The 25,038-nt window shown below is 39.5% G+C and overlaps 2 protein-coding genes across 2 annotated transcripts; both read left to right on the top strand.

The window, feature by feature from the left end:
* Positions 1 to 303: 303 nt before the first annotated feature.
* Positions 304 to 14,447, top strand: LOC134310359 (cationic amino acid transporter 2-like). Its single transcript, XM_062991965.1, has 11 exons — positions 304 to 673; positions 3,016 to 3,171; positions 3,262 to 3,427; positions 7,033 to 7,169; positions 8,127 to 8,349; positions 8,742 to 8,878; positions 9,728 to 9,830; positions 10,464 to 10,603; positions 11,279 to 11,445; positions 12,400 to 12,508; positions 14,326 to 14,447. Exons 1-11 carry the CDS (start codon positions 304 to 306, stop codon positions 14,445 to 14,447), a joined length of 1,830 nt encoding a protein of 609 aa, XP_062848035.1.
* A 3,468-nt stretch (positions 14,448 to 17,915) lies between these two features.
* LOC134319211 (platelet-derived growth factor receptor-like protein) lies at positions 17,916 to 25,038 on the top strand. The gene is made up of 6 exons (XM_063000263.1): positions 17,916 to 17,976; positions 19,825 to 20,134; positions 21,864 to 22,015; positions 22,723 to 23,016; positions 23,124 to 23,263; positions 24,820 to 25,038. Exons 1-6 carry the CDS (start codon positions 17,916 to 17,918, stop codon positions 25,036 to 25,038), a joined length of 1,176 nt encoding a protein of 391 aa, XP_062856333.1.

Here is a 25,038-nt window from a genome sequence, read left to right as displayed (position 1 = left end):
CATTTTGTAAAACACAATTAGAGTACTCTGTGACTCAGTCATTTTCTTGAATCTTTATTCTTTACTTCTTTACTCAACTGACAAAACTGTAACCAAAGTACAAAGAAAACACTTCACTTCATGGCATTTTGTACATAGAAAACAAAAATGTCCATGACTGTGTTTGACGTTATACTTGTGAACTGATGGATCTTGTGTAACCAGTAACTACCATTGTTTCTATGAATGTAACCAAAGTGTGTAAAACATGATGTTAAAATCCTAATAAATAAATACATTTTTCTCTTTCGGTGGCAGCTGATCATGTCTTGTCAGGATGTCTGTTCATTTGTGCGTGGTCTGTCACGCAAGAAACCACTGGAGCCCGAGGGTGAGGTTTCATCGTTTATTCGCTGCCTTGGCACAATCGACCTGGTGTCTCTGGGGGTGGGCAGCACCCTGGGTGCTGGTGTCTACGTTCTCACAGGTGAGGTGGCCAGGAGTCTGTCAGGTCCCAGTATCATGATCTCTTTCCTCATCGCTGCGCTGGCCTCCGTCTTCGCCGGACTGTGCTATGCGGAGTTCGGCTCCCGTGTTCCCAAGACTGGATCGGCTTATCTCTACAGCTACGTGACTGTGGGTGAGGTGTGGGCATTCATCACGGGGTGGAACCTGCTACTCTCCTATGTGATAGGTGAGAATGATAGTCTGTTTCCAATTTAGTCCAGGAAAATGCAATAGCCATGGTAGATGTGATGGTAGGTGTCAATGCTTACATTTACATTTAGATTTTCTGCATTTAGCAGACGCTCTTATCCAGAGCGACTTACAGAAGAGCTTCCATAGTAAACATTTCATTTCTCAAGTTTTAGTAAACAACAGTTAAAGAACACAAGTCTGCTGAAACCTGTTAGAACCAAAGTGCTTGGTTTTTTGGGGTTTTTTTTTAGTTTTTTTTGGAAATGGAAAAAAATGTTAGTAAGTAAGTACAAGTCAGCTTAAGTGTTTAGTAAAAAGGTGGGTTTTTAATTGTTTTTTAAAGACAGCAAGAGACTCAGATGTTCGGACAGACAGATGAAGTTCATTCCACCACTTGGGTGCTAGAACAGAGAAGAGCCTTGATGCTTGTCTTCCTCGAGTTCTGGGTGGAGGATCAAGTCGAGCGAGACTAGTGGCTCTGAGGTTGCGCGGTACAGAGCGGGGTTTGATTAGACCTTGAAGGTAGCTTGGGGCTGGCCCATTTTTGGCTTTGTAGGCGAGCATCAGTGTTTTAAGCCAGTGAAGAGAACGCAGCAGTGGGGTGATGTGGCAGTGTTTAGGCTGGTTAAAAACCAGATGGGCAGCTGCATTTTGAATGAGTTGCAAGGGTTTAATAGTGGACATGGGAGCTCCTGCCAGGAGGGAGTTGCAGTAGTCCAACCGTGAGATTACAAGTGATTGGACCAGAATCTGGGTAGCTTCCCTGGAGAGAAATGGTCGAATCTTACTGATGTTGTACAGGAGGAACCGGCACCATCTTGTCATGTTGGCTATATGAGGAGAGAAGGTCAGCTGGTTATCCAGGACAATTATAAATTATATATATGCTTAAATTATAAAGAAAAAAGTAGGTAAAATGGCCTGTATAAAAGGGGTGCTGATGGGTCCTTGTGTGATTCTTGCCTCCAAGGATGTCCAGTGAGAAATTTAGTGTTTGTTTCTTACCTCCAAAAACAGACAGAAGTTTGCCTGGCTGCTATAAATTGCCCTGATGTTAGTGACTAACAGCTTTTCTTGATCAGGTTTACAGTGGGGCAGTTAGAGTCAGTTGTAGCCTAGTAGTTAGGGTACTGGACTAGTTATCAAAAGGTTACTGGTTCAAGCCTCACCAATTCCATGCTGCCACTGTTGGGCCCTTAAGCAAGGCATGTAACCCTTAATTGTTAGACAGTGTACTGTCATAGTACAGTAAGTCGCTTTGGATACAAGCGTCTGCTAAATGCTGAAAATCATAATGAAATAAAATGTTAAAACACTGTAGAGCAGCAAATTCCCCTCCTGTATGTTTCTGGGAATTGGGCAAAAACTGAAGTAGCCAAAGGAAACATGGGAACATAATAAACTCCTTACAGACAGTGGCTGTGAGGTTCAAACAGAGGTTGCCATGCAGTATCTGCTGCACCGTTTGTCACCCTGTTTAGAAAATATTAGAATTACTTAAATTTCTAAAAAATGTAAAAAAAAAAAAATGGTGACATAGCTGGTACAGTATATTGCATGCCACATAGCAAAATGAGTCTTGGGGACCTGGATTTAATCCTCACCTCTGGCCACTGACTGAGCAATTTAACATGTTCTCTCAGTGTTTGCCTGAGTTTCTGCTGTGTATTCCAGTTTCCTTCCACCACTTAAAAAGAGGCAGAGGGTAGAGTGGCTGCTTTTAATTGTTTTTAGGTGTAAGTGAGTATAAGCAAGTTTTTTTATGTTTTTTTTTACAACCACAAATCAGAAAAGTTGGGACAGTATGGAAAATACAGTGTTCCTTACATTTACTTTGACTTTTATTTGATTGCAGACAGTTTGAACCCAAGATATTTCATGTTTTGTCTGCTCAACTTCATTTCATTCAATCATGATGTGATTCCAAACAAGTGATGTCAACAGGTGATTGTAATCATGGTTTGGTACAAAAGCAGCATCCAGGAAAGGCTTTGATGAGCAAAGATGATCAGAGGATCTCCAGTTTGTCAACAAATGCGTGAGAAAATGATTGTAAAAACAATGAGCCTCAAAGAAAGATTGGAAGGGATTTGCATATTTCTCCCTCTACAGTGCATAATATCATTAAACCATTCAAGGAATCAGGAGAAATTTTAGTGTGTAAAGGCCAAGGGTGAAAGCTTAAGCTGAACGCCTAAAAGTCAAAGTAAATGTAAGAAACTCTGTCATTATTTGCATTTTCCATGCTGTCCCAACTTTTTCTGATTTGGGGTTATAATTAAAAACCAAAAAGCTGCACATTACTCTGCAATAATTAAACTCCTGCTTGCGATCTAGGAGCCTCCAGTGTGGCCCGAGCCTGGAGTGGTACATTTGATGACTTGATTGGGAATGTGATGTCTAATTACTTTAGCAAACACGCAGCTATGAATCTGCCCGGCCTGGCTCCCTACCCAGACATCTTTGCAGCTGCCCTCATCCTGTTGCTCGCAGGTATAGTGTCAAATATGGTTTTACACTATATTGTTTAAGCTGTTGTACCGGATATAGAAACTGATGTACTTTGACCCGATCTGTTTTTAGGCCTCCTTTCTTTTGGTGTGAAAGAATCTACGATGGTGAACAAGATCTTCACATGTGTTAACATACTGGTGTTGGTGTTTGTAATTATCTCTGGATTCATCAAGGGGAAACTGGCAAACTGGTACATCAGTGAAGACACATTACTGAATGTAACAGCAGAGTCTGAGTAAGTTCGCACTTCTGATACTGTAGCTAAGGTCAGTTTACATTCGCTTGTAAGGAACGTGAATCTTCCTTTTCTGCTACTGAATAATTAGATGAGTTTTTGCTGGGTGAACCTAGCAGTCGACTATAGGGCTGACAAGTGATTGGGATGCTCAATCAGTGTATTTTACAGTGGTAAATAGGTAGAGCATACAGATTAATGTTAATGAAAAGGAACCATTGTCATTTAAGGAAGAGGAATTGTGCCATGCTAGAACTGGCTAAGCAAAAGGCACTTGGTTCAAATGACTAAGTTACACTGCTCAGTTCTGGTGGAGTCTGGATGACCCTGAACAAGCTGCATAAGGTCTGCTTAAAAGTGTGGGAGACTGGAATCTGACCAGAGGAATGGACACAATCAGTCATCATTTCACTGCCCAAGAAAGGTGACTTGCTCCAGTGCACCAACTACATGACCATTGCACTGGTCTAACAAGATCCTGTTGTAAGCAATCCTAAAAAAGTGCAAACCAAGCTTGAAGAAAAGACTGACCAAGAACAAGCTGACATTAGGTGAAGAAGAGGCAAACAGGATCAGAACTCAAACCTACGGATCATCGTGGAGTAAGCAAGAGAAAGGAACCAGGCACTATATTTATGTTTCATTGATTTTACAAAGATGTTTGACATGGTACAGCATGACCAATGACCCCTACCTTTGGTCCAACTACTAGGGTTATCTGTAAAGCCAGCAATATGCTGCTGTCAGGACAGCCAATCACACATAAGCATGTTTCAGGGTAACAAAGGAAGTCTGACAAGAATTGATTGATTGATTGATTGATTGATTGAGTACTTTATTTATCCCCGAAGGGAAATTGTGGTGTCACAGCAGCAATTACAATTATTACAAACATCACACAATGACATTACAATGAGGTAAATGAAAGAATCAAAAAATTAAGACAGAACTGTAAATACAAGTGAGATATAAAATCTGAAAATATAAAATATATATAAAGAAAATAAAATGTAATAATATAAAAAATAAGAGTATAAAACATCTAGCAGGACAAGAACAAAAAAACAACAACTATAAACTAAAGAAAGGGGGGAGCCTAAAGCCTAATTTAAAACTGTGCAAATAAAACAGTACCATGTGCAAATTGAAAGTTTAATTGTCTTTCGTGGGTGTTATAGGTTCTGCGTCCTTCTCTTGCACCAGTGAGAGTTATTATAGGTTGCCACAGCTGTGGGCAAAAATGACTTCCTATAGCGCTCATTGTTGCAGCGAAGTTGGCAGAACCTACCACTAAAGGCACTTTGCTGTTTAATCAGCAGGGACCTCTATCCTTTTTGGGTGGCCTGGAGAATATTTTAAATAAATAGGATTTACACATCATACAAACACAAAGTTAAATTGAACTGAAGGTTATAACTAGCAAAAAATTATTGGAGTTCTTCATTATTCAGTCCAGTCTGTGATAAACCATTGTAAGTTCTGGACTTTGTTGGTGCAAACACGGCAGGTTTCCGTCACATCTAGTAGAAGCAGCATTGTTGGCACAGAAGTCTCGACTTGCAGTCTTTAACCTCGAGAGGGTAAACTGGTTTCCATCAGAACCACCTTGGGGTAAAACAACAGAAAATGTAGTTACAATGTAAAATTGTTAAGAGTAAAATGTCAGTTTTACAGAGAGTAGCTTTAGACTCCGGCACCCCTAATTATTACAGCATAACTAAGTTTGCTTGTTTAGTTTGAAAAGACTAATCAAAAACCTGAGTAAATAAAGATGTTTTCAATCTAGACTTGAACATTGAGACTGAGAAAGCTGACCCACCTGTGCAGCCAACCTTCACAAAGCATTGATGGCACAGTGACACAACATGAATAACTAGAACACATTGTTCTTTGTCTAGAAAAAAAAGTGTATTGTGGGGTGAATGAAAATACTATGATAAAATCTGCTAAGGTTAACAAGCATCTGGTGGAACTCTGGTTCAATTTTGTTTGACTTTCTAGCATTTTTCAGTACAATTCACATATTCTTAGTATAATTAAAATATTGTTTTTAAGCCTAGTTACAGTCCCACTTGCCCATTTTCTATTAGCAAAAACTTCACAGTTAGGCCCTAAGAACTGCTCAAAATCTTCTCCCAGCCATGCTGAAAATCATAATTATATAAGATTCTAAGATTTAATCATATACGATTGTTTTTTGCTTGTTATCAACCAGTCAAGTACACTTGTACAGATGTACTGAGATTGGAGCAGTAAAAAGCAAGTTTTTATTGGTATTGACACCTTGTGAAACTGTCACAACCAGTAGACTGGGTGCCTACACGGACAATGATTGGCTCGTCCACTGAGTTGAATGCCAGGGGGGATTCCTCATACCTGGTGCAATTACGACCTCTGCTGGCTGATTAATGACACCTACACAGAGACGGGGGATAATGGGGATTAGTGCATGTCTCTCGTATGCAAGACTGAGCCCAATATGAATCTGCCATGTGCTGGTGAAAAGATGCAGTCGGCTACTGCACACGGAGAGAGCGTGTGTTAGTCACGGCTAATCCTAGTCACGGGTAATTCTAGTCAACCTTTTTATCCAATAATGCTTTTGATAACTGTGGACAAACAACTTAAGCTGTGTTTTATCTGACTGCAAAACTGACCTCCAGGAGGTTTTTTTTGTTTAACTGATAAGCAGGAAACTTCAAGCATTCAGGTGCCAATTTTGGGGCACCACAATTTCCATTGCCAGTCGAAGTCCAACAGGAAGCAATTATTTTTTTCTTTTACAGGTATTTAATTAAAACAACACAAATCAGAAACTCTTGTTTTACCTTATTAATTTTTATTCTTTTTTTTTAATTTTTTTTTCAAAAATAAAAAAAAAGAATGTAGGTGTAATGTAAGATTAGGAAGTTGTGGAATGATCAAAGACCCGTGTACAGTTACACAGAAGAATTTGATCTTATTGGCCAAGATAATAAAAAATAAATAAATTAATCAATAAAATAAAAAACCGACCTCGAACATAAAGCTAAAATAAATCAAGACTGGTAATAATGATAAAAACAGTATAACAACAAAGGGCCGCTCAGGTGGCGCATAGGTAAAACACACTAGCATACCAGAGCTGGGATTTCGAATACATCGTATCTAATCTCAGCTCTGCCATCCGACTGGGCTGGGCGGCTATATTAACAACATTTGGCTGTTGTTCATCCAGGTAGGAAGCCAGATATGGCAATTATGCTGGCTGATTGATAGAGGAATTGATAGAGGAATTGATAGAGGAATAATGCTGATCAGGGTGTGGCTCTCAGTGCACAAGGCTGATTGACATGTGAAAAGATGCAGTCGGTACTGCTCACGTGTTGGGGGGGGGCATGTGTCAGTTCGCTCTCCTCAACCAGGGGCGGGGGTAAGCACCAATAGAAAAAATTGGACGTGCTAAAAATGGTGAGAAAAAGGGAGAAAATGCATTAAAACAGTATAACAACAATAAAAACAATGTTAATTTTAGTTATGCTTATCCATCCAATTTTTGGTATACTCGTGTGCCCTCAATGTGTTTTTAAAAGCTCATAAATTCAAATACTATGTGCTCTTTTCAGAAATCGGTCGTCTATAGTAAATGTGACCTCTGAGTTCGGTGTAGGTGGGTTTTTCCCCTACGGCATTGAAGGAACACTGGCAGGAGCAGCAACCTGTTTCTACGCATTTGTGGGGTTTGACTGCATTGCAAGTACAGGTAGGTCTTTTTAAATTTGTATTACATACAAAGAAAATTCAAACAATTATTACTATTTCTTCTAAAATTAAATGCAAGGTTAGTCCCCACTTAAACAGTCCCACTTGCCCATTTTTTATTAGCAGAAACTTCTCAGTTAGACCCTAAGAACTGCTCAAAATCTTCTCCCACCCACGCTGAAAATCATATAAGATTGTTTTTTTGCTTGTTATCAACTAGTCAAGTACACTTGTACAGATGTACTGACATTGGAGTAGTAAAAAGCAAGTTTTTATTGATATCTTGTGAAACTGTCACCATTACATATTTAATGTAAAATAATAAATAATTGATGTAAAGTACTGAATGACTTAAGAGTGACTTCATTTTAAAATGAACTGGAGGCGCTGAAAAAGCCACGAAAATTACTTCAGTGTCGTTAGTTTGAATCTCAGCTCTGCTTCCAGCAGGCTGGGCATCTACATGGACAGTGATTGGCTCGTTTGTTGGGTTAAATGCCGGGGGGATTCCTTATAACTGGTGCAATTACAACCTCTGCTGGCTGATTAATGACACCTGCACAGATAATAGGGATTAGTGCATGTCTCTCCATATGCAAGACTGAGTCCCATATAAATCCACCATGTACAGGTGGAAAAAACCAGTCGGCTACTGCACACGTCGGACAGGGCGTGTTTTAGTCACAGCTTTTCCTGGTCGGGGTGGAGGTCAGCAGGGCAGAGGACATGGCTTGGGATATATGCAAAAAAAAGTACTTTTGGACAATAAATAAATATATATTGTTAAAAACCATGTCATTGATGCAATGTAATTTAAATAAATAGAGTAATGAAATGATTTTTATCTTAATTACAGAAAAGTATTGTTAAAAAGAATGTTATTACTAGAAAATGATTTAAAGCTTTAACAAAGTCTTAAAAAGTTACATAAGAGTAAACTGTAAATTGTAAATTTTAGGGGAGGAAGTGAAGAACCCTCAGAAGTCTATACCACTGGGTATCATCTTTGCACTACTCATCTGTTTCCTGGCTTATTTCGGCGTATCAGCTGCGCTCACCCTGATGATGCCGTATTACCTGCTAAACATCCACAGCCCTCTGCCAGTCGCCTTCGCTTATGTGGGCTGGCCTGCAGCCAAGTATGCAGTGGCTGTGGGATCCCTGTGTGCCCTGTCTACAAGGTAAACTATATAACTACATAACTATAGATATAACTATAAGATTCACCAGACTACAACAGGAAAACATGCTTAATAAACAGGTGAAAGTGAATTACTGTTTGATGATTTTTATGGTTGGTTGCTACTATGTTTACATACAGGTTAAACTTAATCATTTCAGATTGTTTAACAAAGCACACAAACAATACTTTTAATATATTTATTGATTTTATTTATTTAAGATGCAATGTAATCTGAAATCTGTATCATCCTTGGTAATTTCCTTGGTGTAATGTAATGTTTTTAATAACTTAAAATTATTCAATGTGCCAAATATGCAGTATCAAAAGAAAGAGATTATTTACTTTTAATCATCAATGTTTCTAAATTATTGTGTCCTGATTAATTCACAGTCTGCTAGGATCCATGATTCCCATGCCTCGAGTGATCTTTGCCATGGCTAGAGATGGTCTTCTGTTCAAAGTGCTGAGTAGGGTCAGTTCCAGGCAGAGTCCCGCCTTGGCTACTCTTACATCTGGCGCTATATCAGGTGAATAATAGAGCAAAGAGAACAACACATCAAGAGCATTTTTTATAATAATCCATTCCTGTATATGGCCTTTATATTTGATCATTTGTAGTGTGTGTTACAATTTGTGCTGCTAATTGTGCATATGCAAAGTGGTTGCCAGGTCCATGCTTCCCATGCTTAATTATTCCTATAATTGCATTACATAATCAACATTATGAGTTGGATGTTTAATTAATTGATTAATTATAAAATAAAACATGGTTTTCTGACATTTCCATTCACAACATTAGCTCTGTGTGTTTTTAATGTATATATTTGTACATCCAAATAATCCTTAAGGTATTGCACTCGTCAGAGTGTAGGTGACAAGATGCATACTGCTGCTGCCCATGTGTCAGAGGGGGCTTGAGTTGGCTTCATTCTCCTCGATCAGAGCCGGGGTCAGCATTAGTGGAGAGGAACCATGACGCAATCGGGCAATTGGACGTGCTAAAAAGTCTTCTTTAGCATCGTTAGCATTTTCCAGGTTGATCATGGTTGATTATTTTCACAATTTTTAGCTTTGCAACACGTGCAAAGTGCAGTTAGTAAATCAGTATCCGGTGCAATTCTGTGAGGGAGTGCAGCTTTGGTAGATCAATGTGCAATGTGACCACAAATAGTGGCAGCAGATTTCACAGATTAGCATTGCACCTATATCTAGCCCAATGAGAGTAACAGAACAAGTTTCTTTATGGCATTTTATGCTTGTTCGTGTATGTGAGTTACTTTTCCTATTCAATGCTCTGTGCATGAATCTTATGAGAGTTTAGTGGCATTCTCACCAGCAGATGAATGATAAAAAAGTGTGTTTTGTTTGATTCACAGCAATAATGGCACTTTTATTTGATCTGAATGCGCTGGTGAACATCATGTCGATCGGAACTCTGTTTGCTTACACACTGGTGGCCATTTGCATTCTTATACTGAGGTTTGTATGTTTAGTTCTTTTAGTTTTTAACCTAAAGATTGTAATAGCTGCACTTTAATGGTACAATGATCAACTATGCTAGCCCAACATTGGTGAAATACGGGTTATAATCTCAACGCTGCTCTCTGTTGGTGGGCATATGCACAGACAAGATTGACTGTGCATATTAAGGAAGGAAGGAGGAATGAAGAAAGAAGTGTTCATCCAAGTGCTGTGATGGATTGGCAGCCTGTCCAGGGTATTCCTGCTTTGCACCTAATGATTCCTGGACCTGCTGGGCGGCTCAGTGGCTGTACATATGCCCACCAGCAAAGAGCAGCTATTAAAACCCACTAATTGTTGCTGTAATGTCTCCAATTAAAAAATATTCAAGAAGGGGCCTCTTACTTTCTATGTATCATGTTATTATATTATTGCATGTTATTTAAATGAGCATGTGAAGGCACTTGTGTTACACTGAGGTTTGAATCTAATAATATTTTTTAATTGGAGACATTACAGCAACAATTTGTGGGTTTTACTTTCTAAAAAACAGTTTGTAGACTGTAAAAAACTGTAAAAAAAAAAAAAAAAAAAGCATATTTTATTTTGTTGTTCTAAGCACCAAGACTCAGCTTGTTCTTTTCTCTATAGGTACCAAGAGGATACGTGCTCAGAGAACGAGACAAACCTTGAAAAGTGCAAACAGAGCTCAAAATTTGGATTTTTAAATCCTCCTTCCTACCCAACAAAGGAAACATCAAACACTGTCAAAATATGTACTGGATTCAGTGGTAATGACCGTTCCACTCACCTACATTTACACTAAGCATATGGGTACATATAGTATTTAAAAAGCATGCCAGACTTGCTTAGCCATAAAGGCAGTTGTAGCCTAGTGGTGAAGAAACTAGACTAGCAATCAAAAGGTCACTGGTTCAAACCAGTGCCCATCCTGCTGTTTCTGCTGTTGGGCTCCCTAGCAAGCCCCCTTACCCTTAACTGATCAGACAATAAACTCTCACGCTACTGTAAGTCGCTTTGGATAAAGGCATCTGCCAAATGGCGAAAATGTAAATAAAGCTAGAAGGTGATTAAACCAAGCAGTTACCTAGGACCAAGCTAAAATGTAATTTGTGTTGGCTTTTTAAAGGCATGAAGCCTTGATACATACATTTTGTTATACCTTGTTTCCAACTCACAAATTATTCACACAAGATGTTGTATAGGACAAACCAAACTCACTCATAGCTGCCCGCTAAAGGGAGACCAGGCCCCCATTTGCCCCCTCTGTGGATCAAGAACATCTAACACATCCTCTATGCATGCCAAAGGCTAAACAACACCAGAACAAAACTTTACATTACAAACAATTACAAGAAAAGCTTCTCCTCAGTTCTGATCATATTTATGCTTTATCATGCTGAGTTGTGATGTGTGTCGTGTTTCTCTCTGTTTGGTCCGTGCAGTCATCATGTTGTTGATCCTGACCATATTACTGACCGATGCTATCAGACCTCTGTTACTTCTGGAGGTTTGGAGCCTGGTATGTATTTCTGTGGTCCTTTTTGCCATCCTGCTCTGTGTTCTGCTGATCTGGAGGCAACCGCAGAACCCCACCAAAGCTTCGTTCATGGTGAGAGTGCACATGTAATGAGCTTCATTACATCCACACCCATTTCATCCACATTTTAAAAGCTAATGCTTGGCTTATATATATAATACTGTAGTTATACAATTACTGCCTGTAGTCCATCTGTTTCTCTGCATGCTTTGTTAGCCTGCTTTCACCCTGTTCTTCAATGGTCAGGACTCTCCCAGTACCACTACAGAGTAGATATTACTTGAGTGGTGGATCATTCTCAGCACTGCAGTGACACTGACATGGTGGTGGTGTGTTAGTGTGTGTTGTGCTGGTATGAGTGGATCAGACACTGCAGCACTGCTGATGGAATTTTTAAACACCTCACTGTCACTGCTGGACTGAGAATAGTCCACCAACCAAAAATATCCAGCCAACAGCGCCCTGTGGGCAGCGTCCTGTGACCACTGATGAAGGTCTAGAAGATGACCAACTCAAAACAGCAGCAATAGTTGAGCGATCGTCTCTGACTTTACATCTACAAGGTGGATCAACTAGGTAGGAGTGTCTAATAGAGTGGACAGTGAGTGGACACGGTATTTAAAAACTGACCCACACATACCAGCACAACACACACTAACACACCACCACCATCTCAGTGTCACTGCAGTGCTGAGAATCATCCACCATCTAAATAATACCTGCTCTGTGGTGGTCCTGTGTTGGTCCTGACCATTGAAGAACAGGGTAAAAGCAGGCTAAAAAAGTATGTAGAGAAACAGATGGACTACAGTCAGTAATTGTAGAACTACAGATAACATGGACAGTGCGTGTAGAAACAAAGAGGTGGTTTTAATGTTATGGCTGATAGGTATATATATATATATATATATATATATATATATATATATATATACGTATATATATATACTGTATATATATATATATATACCGTATATATATATATATTTATATATGTTTGTGTGTTGTGTGTCTGTGTTTGTCCAGGTGCCTTTTCTACCTTTACTTCCCATTGTAAGTGCTTTTGTTAACATTTACCTGATGGTCCAGCTGGGTGGCGCCACTTGGATCCGCTATGCTGTTTGGATGGCTGTGGGTAAGTCATAAAATAAATGTGAAAGTATAAGATTGAAAAGTTGAATGTAAATGCCCAGTGACTATTTGAAGTATCTGAACATATGTATCACAAAACAAATAAGTCCTACACAGACTGGTGACAAACTCAGTTAAAAAAGTTTTTTTCACCAGGAGTTTGTTGACAGTGGTATGGGAATGGGAGGCAGGACACAAGTACACAAAGGAAATAATCGTGTTTACCATTTAATTAAAAAGCAAACTGTAAAGAAGATTACACTCATAATTTTAATGGGCTGGAACACGCTAGCAGCGTAGAAATAAACCATGAAACAAACATTCTAACAGATGCCATGTGATGCCCTTGCTGGAGAAAGACCAGCAGTAGCAGCGGTGGACACATGGGCTACAGTCCTAAAGCAACCGATGCTGTTGGTCGTACTCAGCCATGGGACCATGAAACCAAACCAACTGTCTGCTCTAAGTAATCCGTACCCATGATTTAGCAATTCGTACCCACGGTTTAATAATCCGTACCCACGGTTTAGTAATCTGTACCCACAATTTAGCAATCCCTACTCACAGTTTAGTAATCCGTACCCACAGTTTAGTAATCCGTACCCACAGTTTAGTAATCCGTACCCATACCCACAGTTTAGTAATCCGTACCCACAGTTTAGTAATCCGTACCCACAGTTTAGTAATCCGTACCCGTACCCACAGTTTAGTAATCCGTACCCACAGTTTAGTAATCCGTACCCGTACCCACAGTTTAGTAATCCGTACCCACAGTTTAGTAATCCATACCCGTACCCACAGTTTAGTAATCCGTACCCACAGTTTAGTAATCCATACCCGTACCCACAGTTTAGTAATCCGTACCCACAGTTTAGTAATCCATACCCGTACCCACAGTTTAGTAATCCGTACCCACAGTTTAGTAATCCGTACCCGTACCCACAGTTTAGTAATCCGTACCCACAGTTTAGTAATCCATACCCGTACCCACAGTTTAGTAATCCGTACCCACAGTTTAGCAATCCGTATCCGTACCCACAGTTTAGTAATCCGTACCCACAGTTTAGTAATCCGTACCCGTACCCACAGTTTAGTAATCCGTACCCGTACCCACAGTTTAGTAATCCGTACCCACAGTTTAGCAATCCGTATCCGTACCCACAGTTTAGTAATCCGTACCCACAGTTTAGTAATCCGTACCCATACCCACAGTTTAGTAATCCGTACCCACAGTTTAGTAATCCGTACCCGTACCCACAGTTTAGTAATCCGTACCCACAGTTTAGCAATCCGTATCTGTACCCACAGTTTAGTAATCCGTACCCACAGTTTAGCAATCCGTACCCGTACCCACAGTTTAGTAATCCGTACCCACAGTTTAGTAATCCGTACCCACAGTTTAGTAATCCGTACCCACAGTTTAGCAATCCGTACCCACAGTTTGGCAATCCGTACCCACAGTTTAGTAATCCGTACCCACAGTTTGGCAATCCGTACCCACAGTTTAGTAATCCGTACCCACAGTTTAGCAATCCGTACCCACAGTTTAGTAATCCGTACCCACTAAAGGTTTTACTGCGCATCTGAACCCTGTTTTACGGTAACACAGTTTCGAAGCATTAAGAGGGAAAACCATCTCTTTACAGCTTAATATGCATTACGATTTACACATTCGTGGGTACAGATTACTGAACCATGGGTACAGATTTAGCTCTTCATTTTTTTTTGTTAATGACCCCTAAGGGGCTCCATATATTGGATCTATTGTCTATTAACATACAATGTCACTCACTAATCTTCTGTCTGACTTTTCTGAATCAGGGCTTCTCATCTATTTTGGATATGGCGTGAGGAACAGCGTTCAGAAACAAAGGCTGCTGGGAAAACTAAGCACCGTCGAAACTGAGGAGAAGAAGCCAGAGAAAGATGAAACAAAACTGTAAAATCCATCATGCAATTGTCTAATAGTTAGACTACATGTATTATCCTGTATTTTTGTAATGAAGTAACTTTTCATTGTAATCATACCTTAGTTAAAAGGATCACATAGTCTTTCCTTTTTATACCCTTTTTCTATTTGTGTTTGTTTGTTTTTATTTATCAAACGAAGCCATGAGCCCAATGTGGACTAATATCTAGTAAACCAATCCCTTAAATCAGGCTGGACAACGACAAAGTAAACCGGGCTGAGCTGTATGAATGTGTGGAGCATTATATTATATGAAATCAATTTCCTCGTAACTAAGTTCTTTTATTTATATGTCTTTAATATCTGCTTTATCCTGGTACAGGTGGTCTTAAAACACCCTGGCAGTTAAGAGTAGCCAAGATATACTGGCATGTACTGCCACTCAGGAGGTGGTGGGAAACCAGATTGACAGTAGAAAACCTTCACAGACATGCCATGCCAATCATCTCAGACAATAAAGATAAGTGAGGATCTAGACTACACCTTTTGAGCTGTGCAACACAAATGCTACCTGCTGTGCTAATCTTGTTCTGATAAGAAGCTCTGAAAGTTCTGAAAATTAAACCAAACCAGAGATCAAATCATTCAGTGTTCACTGATTTTTAGTCACTGAAGGGCAGCCTCGCCCCAAATTTGGTTACAGCATCAACACACTGGAGACGTATTACTGCTTTGCTATAGATAGGTCTATTGTGTCTACATGACTGTGTGGAATCTGGGGCTTGTTTGTTGAGTGTAATACACTTTGCATAATAAACTGATCTTTGCATGTTCATGTTGGTCTTCATTTGCACTTTCTTATCTAAGAGACATTTTTTTATTTGACGACACAATATCCAGTGGTGGGTGGCACAGTGGCTCCGGTTTCCTCACACAATCAAAAGACATACAGACCTGTCCGGGGTGTTTCCTACCTTTTTCCCAGAGATCTGGGCTCACCACAACCCTGAGCAGGATGAACTGATGGTAAAACAGTCAATGAATTAATTAATTAATTAATAAGTTAATATTCAGTGGTAGAGGTGGGCGACTCTATCTAAATATCAATAGTATTGGTACCAACGTTAATATTGGAATTGGATCAGTACTAGCATGATGGGATTGATACTTCATTTTCATTATATTCAGTACGTTTCTCCTGTTTAATTAATAAGTAATCACCATGTCTGTGTAAACAGAGCTCCTCTTGTTGTGCAGTGAGTTAGAGAATACTAGAGAGAAAGGGTTAGTACTGTGTAGGGATATTTTTCTGGATTAAATTCAAATAAAAAAAACAGAAATGAACAAAAGTTTTAAAACATAGGAGTGCTGTCAGGGTGTGTCTCTCTGTACACAGTGCTGATCCGCATTGCACTCGTCAAAGTGTAGGTGACAAAATGCACACGGCTGCTGCCCACGTGTCAGAGGGGGGTTAGCTTCATTCTCCTCAATCAGAGCAGGGATCAGCATTGCTGGAGAGAAAGCATGATGCAATCGGGCAATCGGACGCACTAAAAGGGAGAAAAGGGAAAGAAAATGCATAAACAAAATTTAAATAAATAAATCAATAAAACTTAGAATATGCTACACAAACATATCATCTTTGCAGTAGAACTGTTCACAATTATAATGCATCATATATATTTTTTTGTTATTGCCTTTTTTATTATTTTCATTAGCTTTTAGATTTTAACAAAAAGTCATGCACAAAAAGTCTTAACAAAAAGATACTAAAATCGCCCTAGGTGTGAGTGTGTGTGTTTGCCGTGTGATGTACTGGCAACCTGTTCAGGATGTTTCCTGCCTTTCACCCAGTGAATTGTACCCACCACAACCCTGAGTAGGATAAAGCACTGAAAAACAGACAGTGAATTAATGAATGTTTCTTTTATGCCCTCTTTTTAAAATTTTGGCACTGACATCTGCCCTGACTATAATATAGCCACACATACAATAAATGATGAAATCTAAATCAGCTTTATTGGCCAGGGGTGACTTCTTTGTGTGAAAGGCTCTTGCACAATTGAAACACAGGACACCATTTTATTTGGGACTGTAATAGATCTACTGTATGTGTGATCTCTACTGTATATCACTTCTCTTGGAAATGGCTTGTTATTGAGCACTTCTGGAGGAACTAAAATTGCCCTAGATGTGAGTGTGTGTGTTTGCCCTGTAATAGACTGGCAACCTGTCCGGGATGTTTTCTGCCCTTCAACCAGGAGACTGTACCCACCACAACCCTGAAAAGGATTAAGGAGCAGTAAAACAGACAATGAATGATTGAATGTCATTTTATGTTCTCTCATGTTCTTTTCCTTAAAATAGCCACACATACAATAAATTCAATAAATTCACATTGCAAACAGGGCTACAAGCACATGCCTGCAGTACACAGGGGTGACTTCTATATGTGAAAGGCTCTTGTACAATAGAAACACAGGACACCATTTGATTTGGGACTGTAATGGATCCATGCGTGATCCCTATATCACTTCTTATGAAAATGTCTTGTTATTTAGCTACTTTGGAGATACTAAAATTGCCCCAGGTGTGAGTGTGTGTATTTGCCCTGTGGTGGATTGGCAACCAGTTTGGGATGTTTCCTGCCTTTAACCCAGTGAATTGTACCCACCACAACCCTGAATAAATGTCTCTCATATGTTCTCATATGTTCTTTACCTTTTTACAATTTTGGCACTGCACTTCTGCCCTGTCAACTTGTTCTTGTTCCTACTATGTGACACAATAGAACATCTAGTTCAAGTCAGTTATTACAACCTAATAATGGCTCATACTGGCTCACAATTTTCTATTATTAAGATTTTATGTACCACAAAATTAAAGCATAAATCTGCTTCTTTAAAGCATGAAGTGAATCAAAATACAATTGAGTGTACATTAGTTTGACATGTTATTTAGTACCTAATATGCCTTATAGGAGACATTCTTATCTATCTTACATGCAAAATGCCATGTTTCTAATGCACATAGTTTCTTGATTTGGGGAATAATAAAAAGAATAAAGCTTAGGAGTTCTAGCTTTAAGAATAGTACACAAAATGAGACAAAATGAGCTTAAAACTAAAGACATGACCAAGACCAGACTTACCTGCACAATATGTTAATATTTTTAATTAGAACAGGTAGACGCATATCGTTGGTTTACTAGTGAACAGTTTGAAGCATGTACAGTCCATTTCTCCAGCTGAATAAACAAGGACTTCTTCAGACACACTGACTGCAGAAAGGACCCATTGAGAGTACTGTGAGGAATTTGGTGGTTTAATGCAACCATTGAGGCAGGAACGTCTACACCAGCTCCCTCGACTCTGTTTCTCCGCTCAGTCAGTCAGTGTGAGCAGTACATGAGGAGAGGTTTACAGAATACCCTGGATTTTGTGCTGTTGTTTGTGTGTTGGTTTTGTGTTATTTGTAGTGTGTGCAGTGATAGGTCTGGGTCATGAAGTTGCTGGTAGTGGTGTTGGTTGTTCTGCACTATTCCATTTTGTGCTTCCAGCTTGGTGAGTGATTTTTTTTACTGATATTACAAAAATCCTTTTTTATTATAATTTATTATAAGAAAAGAGCATATGTACAAAAGCTACTAAATTATGTACGAAATATGTACAATAGCTACAAAATTCTATATACACTATATGGCCAAAAGTGTTTGGACATCTGACCATGAGCTTGTTGAAAATACCATTTCAAAAACTAATGGTTTCTCAATGTAATCTTTTCAGCTACAACAATAACCACTCTTCTCACAAGACTTTTAAGTATGTCTGTGGGAATTTGTGCCCATTCAGTCAAAACAGCATTTGTATAGCTGGGCACTGATGTTGGTCAAGAAAGCCTCAATTACTGTTCCAGTTCATTTCAAAGCTGTTCGGTGAGGCTGAAGTCAGGGCTCTGTGCAGGACACTGGAGTTTCTTTAAAACAAGTTTTTCTTCATGTCTTTATAGACCCTGTTTTTTTGCACAGGGGTACAGTCTTGCTGGAAACTGTTGCTGCAAAATTGGAAGCATTCCTTTATATAAATGATTTATTACACCTGTTAGCAATTTTTGTGACTGAAACACATGAATTAAAAAAATAAATAAAAGGGGTGTCTCTAAACTTTTGCCCGTACACTGTATGATGATAATTACTTTAATTTATATATTCTATATATAAATAAACTTCCTGTTAACTGCCATAAGAAGAATATCAGTCCTTTTAGTGTGGTGATTTTTCTGTTTCTATAGTTTGCTGAGGGGGCAGAGGATCAATTTCACTCACTCACTCACTTTCTTAACCGCTTATCCAATCAGGATCGCGAGGGGGTGCTGGAGCCTAGCCCAGCTTTTCAATGGGCGCAAGGCACACAGTAACACCCTGGACGGGGTGCCAATCCATCGCAGGGCAGACACACATACACATACACACACATTCATCTATAGGGCAATTCAGTGTCTCTAATTAACCTGACTGCATGTTTTTGGACTGTGGGAGGAATCCGGAGCTCCTGGAGGAAACCCACACAGACACGGGGAGAACATGCAAGGACCCAGACCTCCCTGTCTAGCGAACAAACCCAGGACCTTCTTGCTGTGAGGCAACAGTGCTACCCACCGAGCCACCGTGCCGCCCAGGATCAATTTCTGATACGTAAATTGTCTACACTGGTTTACCTTATAGAATTACCCCTATTATGCTTAGGTGAATGATTTGTAGTTAAAAAATAAACATATTTTATAAATACATGTTAGACATAGGGTTGCCAGGTGTTTAGGCTATGTATATGGCAGATGTTGAGATAAAACAGTTAACTGAAGCAACTGACATCCCCATCCTGTACCTATATAGGTGGGAATTTTTTCCAGTCCATAACATGAAATATAAAATATGTTGTACTAAAACTATTTTTGCTTGCTGTGTTTTGCTTGTGGCGCAGGAACGTTTTTCTATGCCCTCATACAATAATATTTTTAAACAGGTATTTTAACACAAATTTAAACAGTACAAATTTAAACACTCGAATGTCCTCTTGACCTCTCTTAAAACAGACCGGCTAACCAACTGTTTAAGAAACTATGTTACTTTACATTTATCACAGGTAGAAACAGGTAGGATTTCTTCATCTAATTTAATCTTCTGATTAGAAAATGACTAGAAAGAGGAATGTAAACAAGTCAGCCCAGCTTTGTGTTTTTTAGATGTTGTTTCTTAGTCTTATGGTAACCTTGTTTAAATCACATACTTTCAACAAGTCTGTTTCATTAGTGACAACAATGCACCTTAAATAATTCCTTTCTTTTTTGATACATAACATAAAAAACATTATAAAGACTTGAAACATTTGTTTTATACCCTGTAAACATTCCAGGCAGCTGCCAAAAGGAGTCAAAGCCAGCAGCAGATAAGAAGCTAAACAGTAAGGTGAAGATTGATAAAGGAATTGAGAAGAAAACCAAAAGCACTCCTGTTAAAATAAAAAACAAACCCAAACCCAGGCCACAGAGCCCTACACCGACTCAGTCGTATCTAATACATGTAGTGGGGAAAGGGAAATTCCAAAAGGTGGGGAAGATACTGTCCATCCCTGCTGGGAACTCTTTGGAGCTGAGGTGTAAAGGGGATCGTGTCCAGTGGGTTGTCCCCTCTTATTTGCAGGAAGATGATGAGGGACGACTAAGGTATGTGATCAATACATTAACCCTATCTTTACCTACTTGTCTTCCAACTTCCTGCCTACTGTCTAAAGAATGGCTCCACCTGTTGCTTTTTTCTCCTCATTAATTTGTGTATCTAGACCATCTTATTGGAGCTGAAATGACTTTCTATTCTTTCTATTCTTGAAAAAGGTTAAAACAGAGGTTCTCAACACTGGGATTGGGACCCCATGTGGGTAGAATGCTGATGAGGTTGCAAGACATTTTTTTCAAAACTGTTAACAATTTTTGAGGAAAAATCTATTTTTAGATTTGTGTCTTAAAAGTAAGCAAAACCCATATAAAATGAAAAAGGTTTGGCAGATAGTGATCCAATTTTGGACTTCCTCTCATGCTTATGGGAGTATCAGCTGCATCAGATATATCCTGACTTACAATTTTTGTCCACTTTATACCTACCCACTGCTGATGGTCTTGTGTATGAGGTTAGTTTAGTTGTGGTTATAGCAAATCTGAAGTCTTCCTTTTCTTAAAGTTGGCACCTGATTGGCCAAACACAATGCAGTGATATGTAAGGAGAAGAAAGAACCCATGTATTGTTTTTTTCTACTGTAGTTTTATCATTGTGTACAATTTGTTAACAGCAAAAAAGTAATTTGTTCAGGTGATTACATGTAATTATCTTTAAAAGAAAAATTAGCTAGTGAATGTTCTGCAGAATATGCACTTATTTACTGAAATGCACTTCAAAAAATACTCATGATGTGTAGTTAACATATAGTTGCAAATATATTGATCCTTAAAAACAGGGTCACTGCTCAACAAGGGGTTGAAAGCCTATTTTAAAAGAATTCTCAATGAGATTTTAAGGACTGTCATAAGCAGCATTTCATTTTTGTATATTATATAGAGAAGAAGATAGAAGATATACTTTATTTGTCATATATACATATACAGGTGTACAGTACAATGAAACGCTTTCTTCGCATATCCCAGCTTGTTTGGAGACTGGGATCAGAGCGCAGGGTCAGCCATCGTACCCTGGAGCAGACAGGGTTAAGGGCCTTGCTCTAGGACCCAACAGTGGCTGCATAGCAGAGCCTGGATTTGAATCGCCAATCTTCCGGTTGATAGCCCAATGCCCTACCCACTAGGCTACCACTGTCCCATTTATATATATATATTATGCGTTTTTCTCCCATTTTCTTCCAATTTAGTGTAGTCAATTTGTCTTCCGTTGCTGGGGGATCCCCGGTTTTTTGCAGTTGAGGAGGGTATATTGCTGCTTCCGTCTCCTCCGACCCGCGGGCAGCCCTTAACGGATTCCTTTTCACCCATGCACTCTGCACAGGCGCCTCTATCCACCAATCAGGGTCCTTACACAGCGTTTGAAAACCCCGCCCACATATTCCGGTCATTGCCAATTATTCCTGCTAGATGGCACCTAGCCAACCGGTGGCATCACCGAGTTTCGAACCAAGGAGTTTAGAATCTCGCCGTGGGTGTGCTAGCAGAATATCCCGCTGTGCCACCTGGGCGCCATAGTATTTCATATTTTTAATGAAATACTGCTTATGTGCACTCATCTCCTAGTTCACAAAGTTCTTTAGTTTTAATTTGTGCTGCACAAAGATTGTGGCTGTTTTAACCTACATCATTTTATCTCTTCGTACACTACATACAATGATAAATGACATATTACATTCTAGTATTATATCAGAATGTCTTTTTTTAATGTTGTTTTTTTCATCAGGACAGTCCAGCATGAGAAATATGGCACACTGATTTTAGCCAATGCAACAGGAGCAGATACCGGAGAGTACACCTGCTTCCCCTTGTACTGTGAGGATACAAACTGCAGGAAAGAATATGATAAATCACTCAAGGTCTTCATTTTCTTCCCTGGTAATGTATCTCCTATATAGAGTTTATACAGCTAATTTCATTTACTGGCCACAAAATATCTAGAAAAAGTAATTGCTGCTTTCAGATTATCACTGTTGCTGCATGTTTGTGACACTGAATCATTCATTAATGTATTGTCTGTTTTAACACTGCTTCATCCTGGTCAGGGTCACAGTGGGTACAATACCAGGTGAAAGGCAGAAAACACCCTGGACAGGTTGCCAGTCCATCACAGGGCAAACACACACAGACACACACTTGGAGCAATGATAGAAGCTCCAATTAACCTGACTGCACGTCTTTAGACTGTGGGAGGAACCAGAGCTCCTGGAGAACACTTATTTGGACACAGGGAGAATATGCAAACTCCACACAGAAAAGACCCATACCTCTCCACCTGGAATTGAACCCAGGTGACTGTGCTACCCACCGAGCCATTGTGTCGCCCACACTGAATCATTTCTAGTCAATAAACAAAATATGATTTTAAACAAGGCAAACTTAAATAAAACACAACACATTTTAAATGCTATTCATTTTATTCATTTATAAAGGGTTGCAGCACCTTCAGGTGAACCTGTTTTACATTTCCTGAACTGTTATAAGAATTACTGATAAAGAATTCCAGTCTAGTATCTGTAATTCGTATAAAATTATACATAAGAAATTGTCTTTTGCTATTTCACATTACCCATGTAACCTGTCAGATCCTCAGGAGCTCTTTGTGCCATCATCTGACTATTATGAAGTCATCCAGCTCAGATCCAACTGGCCCACGCTGCTGCCCTGCCAGGTTACAAACCCGCTGGCTAAAGTCACCCTGCACAGAGAGTTCCCACCCGTAGAGATCAAGGTGGATGTGTCGGAAATTTCCTATGAGGTGACGCGTGGGTTCACCATCCACAGACCCAAAGCACACCATGGTGGTTCTCTGTACTGTGTGGCCACCCTGGGTAACCTGCGGCAGAGCTCCACTAAATATATGCTCATCTATGTTAACTGTGAGTGCACACGTACAGTAAATTATCAGCATAAAACAGATGTTGGTAGCACTGGAATCTTCGTCATGTGTAAAATGAAATGTCTGCTTGCCATATCCAATTGACAGACCCCGCTGCTCCTCCTGCCCCTGTCATCCAAGCCTCATCTTCCTCTGTGATTATTGGTGCAAACCTGCAGCTTTCCTGTACAGTGGTGGGAGAACAGGAGGTGGCAGTAGAATTCAGCTGGGAATACCCCGGACAAAAGGTCAGTCAAACATGACAACACTTTACAGTGCATATTGGGATAAAAAGCCTTCAAACAAATGAGTGACAAAACCAACATGATGGCAGCTACCCTATCCTTTACACTGATAAACCGAATTATTAGGACCACCCAGGCCAGTCAAAATGCCCATGCAAACTCTTGTCCACTATTGACAGCACATACAATGGAAATACAGACATCAGCACTGGACATTGGAGCAATAGAAGAAGGTTGACTGGTCCAACAAATTCTGTTTTCTCCAAGATTATGTAGAAGGCCAGATCATCAATGATCCACCTTGAAATATACAAAAGAAACTACTTTTAATGTCCTGGTACCAGATACCACAGGAATCTTTTAGATGTCTTGAGGAGTCCATGTCTCAGCATGTTAGGTGGGTGGCCCTAATGTTTTGGCTCATTAGTTTAGAGTTAACTGCACTGATGAACTTTACTGATAGATCATCTTACTAGTTTAGCTGCCACATTAATTCTTGAGAATTTGGTTCAGTTTATCTGTTTCTTTAATAACCTTTTAGTCCATTTTCTCTTTTTACCATTCTTGTGTAGCCTAATTTTAAATGTGTGCCTTGGGTCATTATCCTGGACCCATTTTGTTAAACCCAACCTATTTTTTTCTACATTTCACTGTAAAATGCTCTAATAATCTTCTGATAACATGTTGAAAGCCTCCAGTCCCAAAGGCAACAAAGCAGCCCCACAATATTATGGATCCTTCACTATATTTCACTGTATGTAGAGTGCACTTTTCTTTATAGGCTTCATTTTGTTTTATCTATAAATACATATAATGCTGGTGTGAATTGTCAAAGCTGTAGTTTGCGTTCATATGTTCATAGAATATTTTCCCAGAAGGATCTACATTTTGACAATGACTGAACTGAATAATAAAGAACTCCAATAAAGATACAGGTCCCAGCTGAGTCTGGTTCTTCTCAAGGTTTCTTCCTGTCATTTTAAGGGAGTTTTTCCTTCCCACTGGCACCCTTGGCTGGTTTAACAGGGGTTTACATCAATTTGGCTTGACTAAGGTCATTTAGAGTAACAGGTGCAAACATTTTCTTCTGATGATGATTCCATATTTTAAAATAAATAGTGCTTAGCTTAAGCAACACTGGTTTAAACACCAGAATGAAATCAAGCCTTTTCCCATGACCTCCTCAATCAAAAATTTAGCGTTTATAGTCTTACAGCAGACTATAGTACAGCATATCTCCAACCCTTAAAGAACTAATGATTTTATTATGAAGTCGCAGCACAAAAAAGTTCAGGACTTGTATAACAGCATTAAAAATGAATAAAGCTCTTCGGAAGGCAAAAGGTTGGCAGATGAGAGTCAGATCTAAGCACTTTACAGACTTTACCCTAAAAACACTGAAAACAAGCAGGTAAGTGTAACTTAGCCGACTACCAAGTCCCAACCCAAAAGCTTTTTTGCAACACTTTAATTATACACAGCAAGAATGGATACTGGAAATAAGTTTAAACATTTGTAAATATTAAAACACAACCTGTGTGAACTTGCATGCGTTCCAGCTTGACCGGCCGCTCTACACTCAGGAGGATGTGCAGACAGTGCAGGTGGACGGGCGCAGTCGGCAGCGCTCCCAGTCGCTCCTGCTGGTGGATGAAGTAAGAGAAGTTGATGAAGGCACCTACACCTGCACCGCCCAGAACCTTCAGGGTTCCCGTTCTGTCTCCACCACCGTCAAAGTGCAAAAGAATCGCACCACCACCAAACCAAGAAGAACCTGA

This window comes from Trichomycterus rosablanca, chromosome 1 (assembly GCF_030014385.1).
Source record: "Trichomycterus rosablanca isolate fTriRos1 chromosome 1, fTriRos1.hap1, whole genome shotgun sequence".
In the NCBI taxonomy this organism is placed as follows: Eukaryota; Metazoa; Chordata; class Actinopteri; order Siluriformes; family Trichomycteridae; genus Trichomycterus; species Trichomycterus rosablanca.
The sequence above is the reverse complement of the archived record's forward strand: the minus strand, read 5'-3'. Positions and strand labels throughout refer to the sequence as shown.

What these genes read in the sequence shown, in the direction of transcription:
- LOC134310359 (XM_062991965.1), top strand. Translation starts at nt 304, where the DNA reads ATGTCTTGTCAGGATGTCTGTTCATTTGTGCGTGGTCTGTCACGCAAG. An exon ending in GCTACTCTCCTATGTGATAG is followed by an intron (nt 674 to 3,015) that starts GTGAGAATGATA and finishes CTTGCGATCTAG; the next exon opens with GAGCCTCCAGTGTGGCCCGA. An exon ending in TACATCTGGCGCTATATCAG is followed by an intron (nt 8,879 to 9,727) that starts GTGAATAATAGA and finishes TTTGATTCACAG; the next exon opens with CAATAATGGCACTTTTATTT.
- LOC134319211 (XM_063000263.1), top strand. Translation starts at nt 17,916, where the DNA reads ATGAAGTTGCTGGTAGTGGTGTTGGTTGTTCTGCACTATTCCATTTTG. An exon ending in CATTTTGTGCTTCCAGCTTG is followed by an intron (nt 17,977 to 19,824) that starts GTGAGTGATTTT and finishes TAAACATTCCAG; the next exon opens with GCAGCTGCCAAAAGGAGTCA. An exon ending in GGGAATACCCCGGACAAAAG is followed by an intron (nt 23,264 to 24,819) that starts GTCAGTCAAACA and finishes CATGCGTTCCAG; the next exon opens with CTTGACCGGCCGCTCTACAC.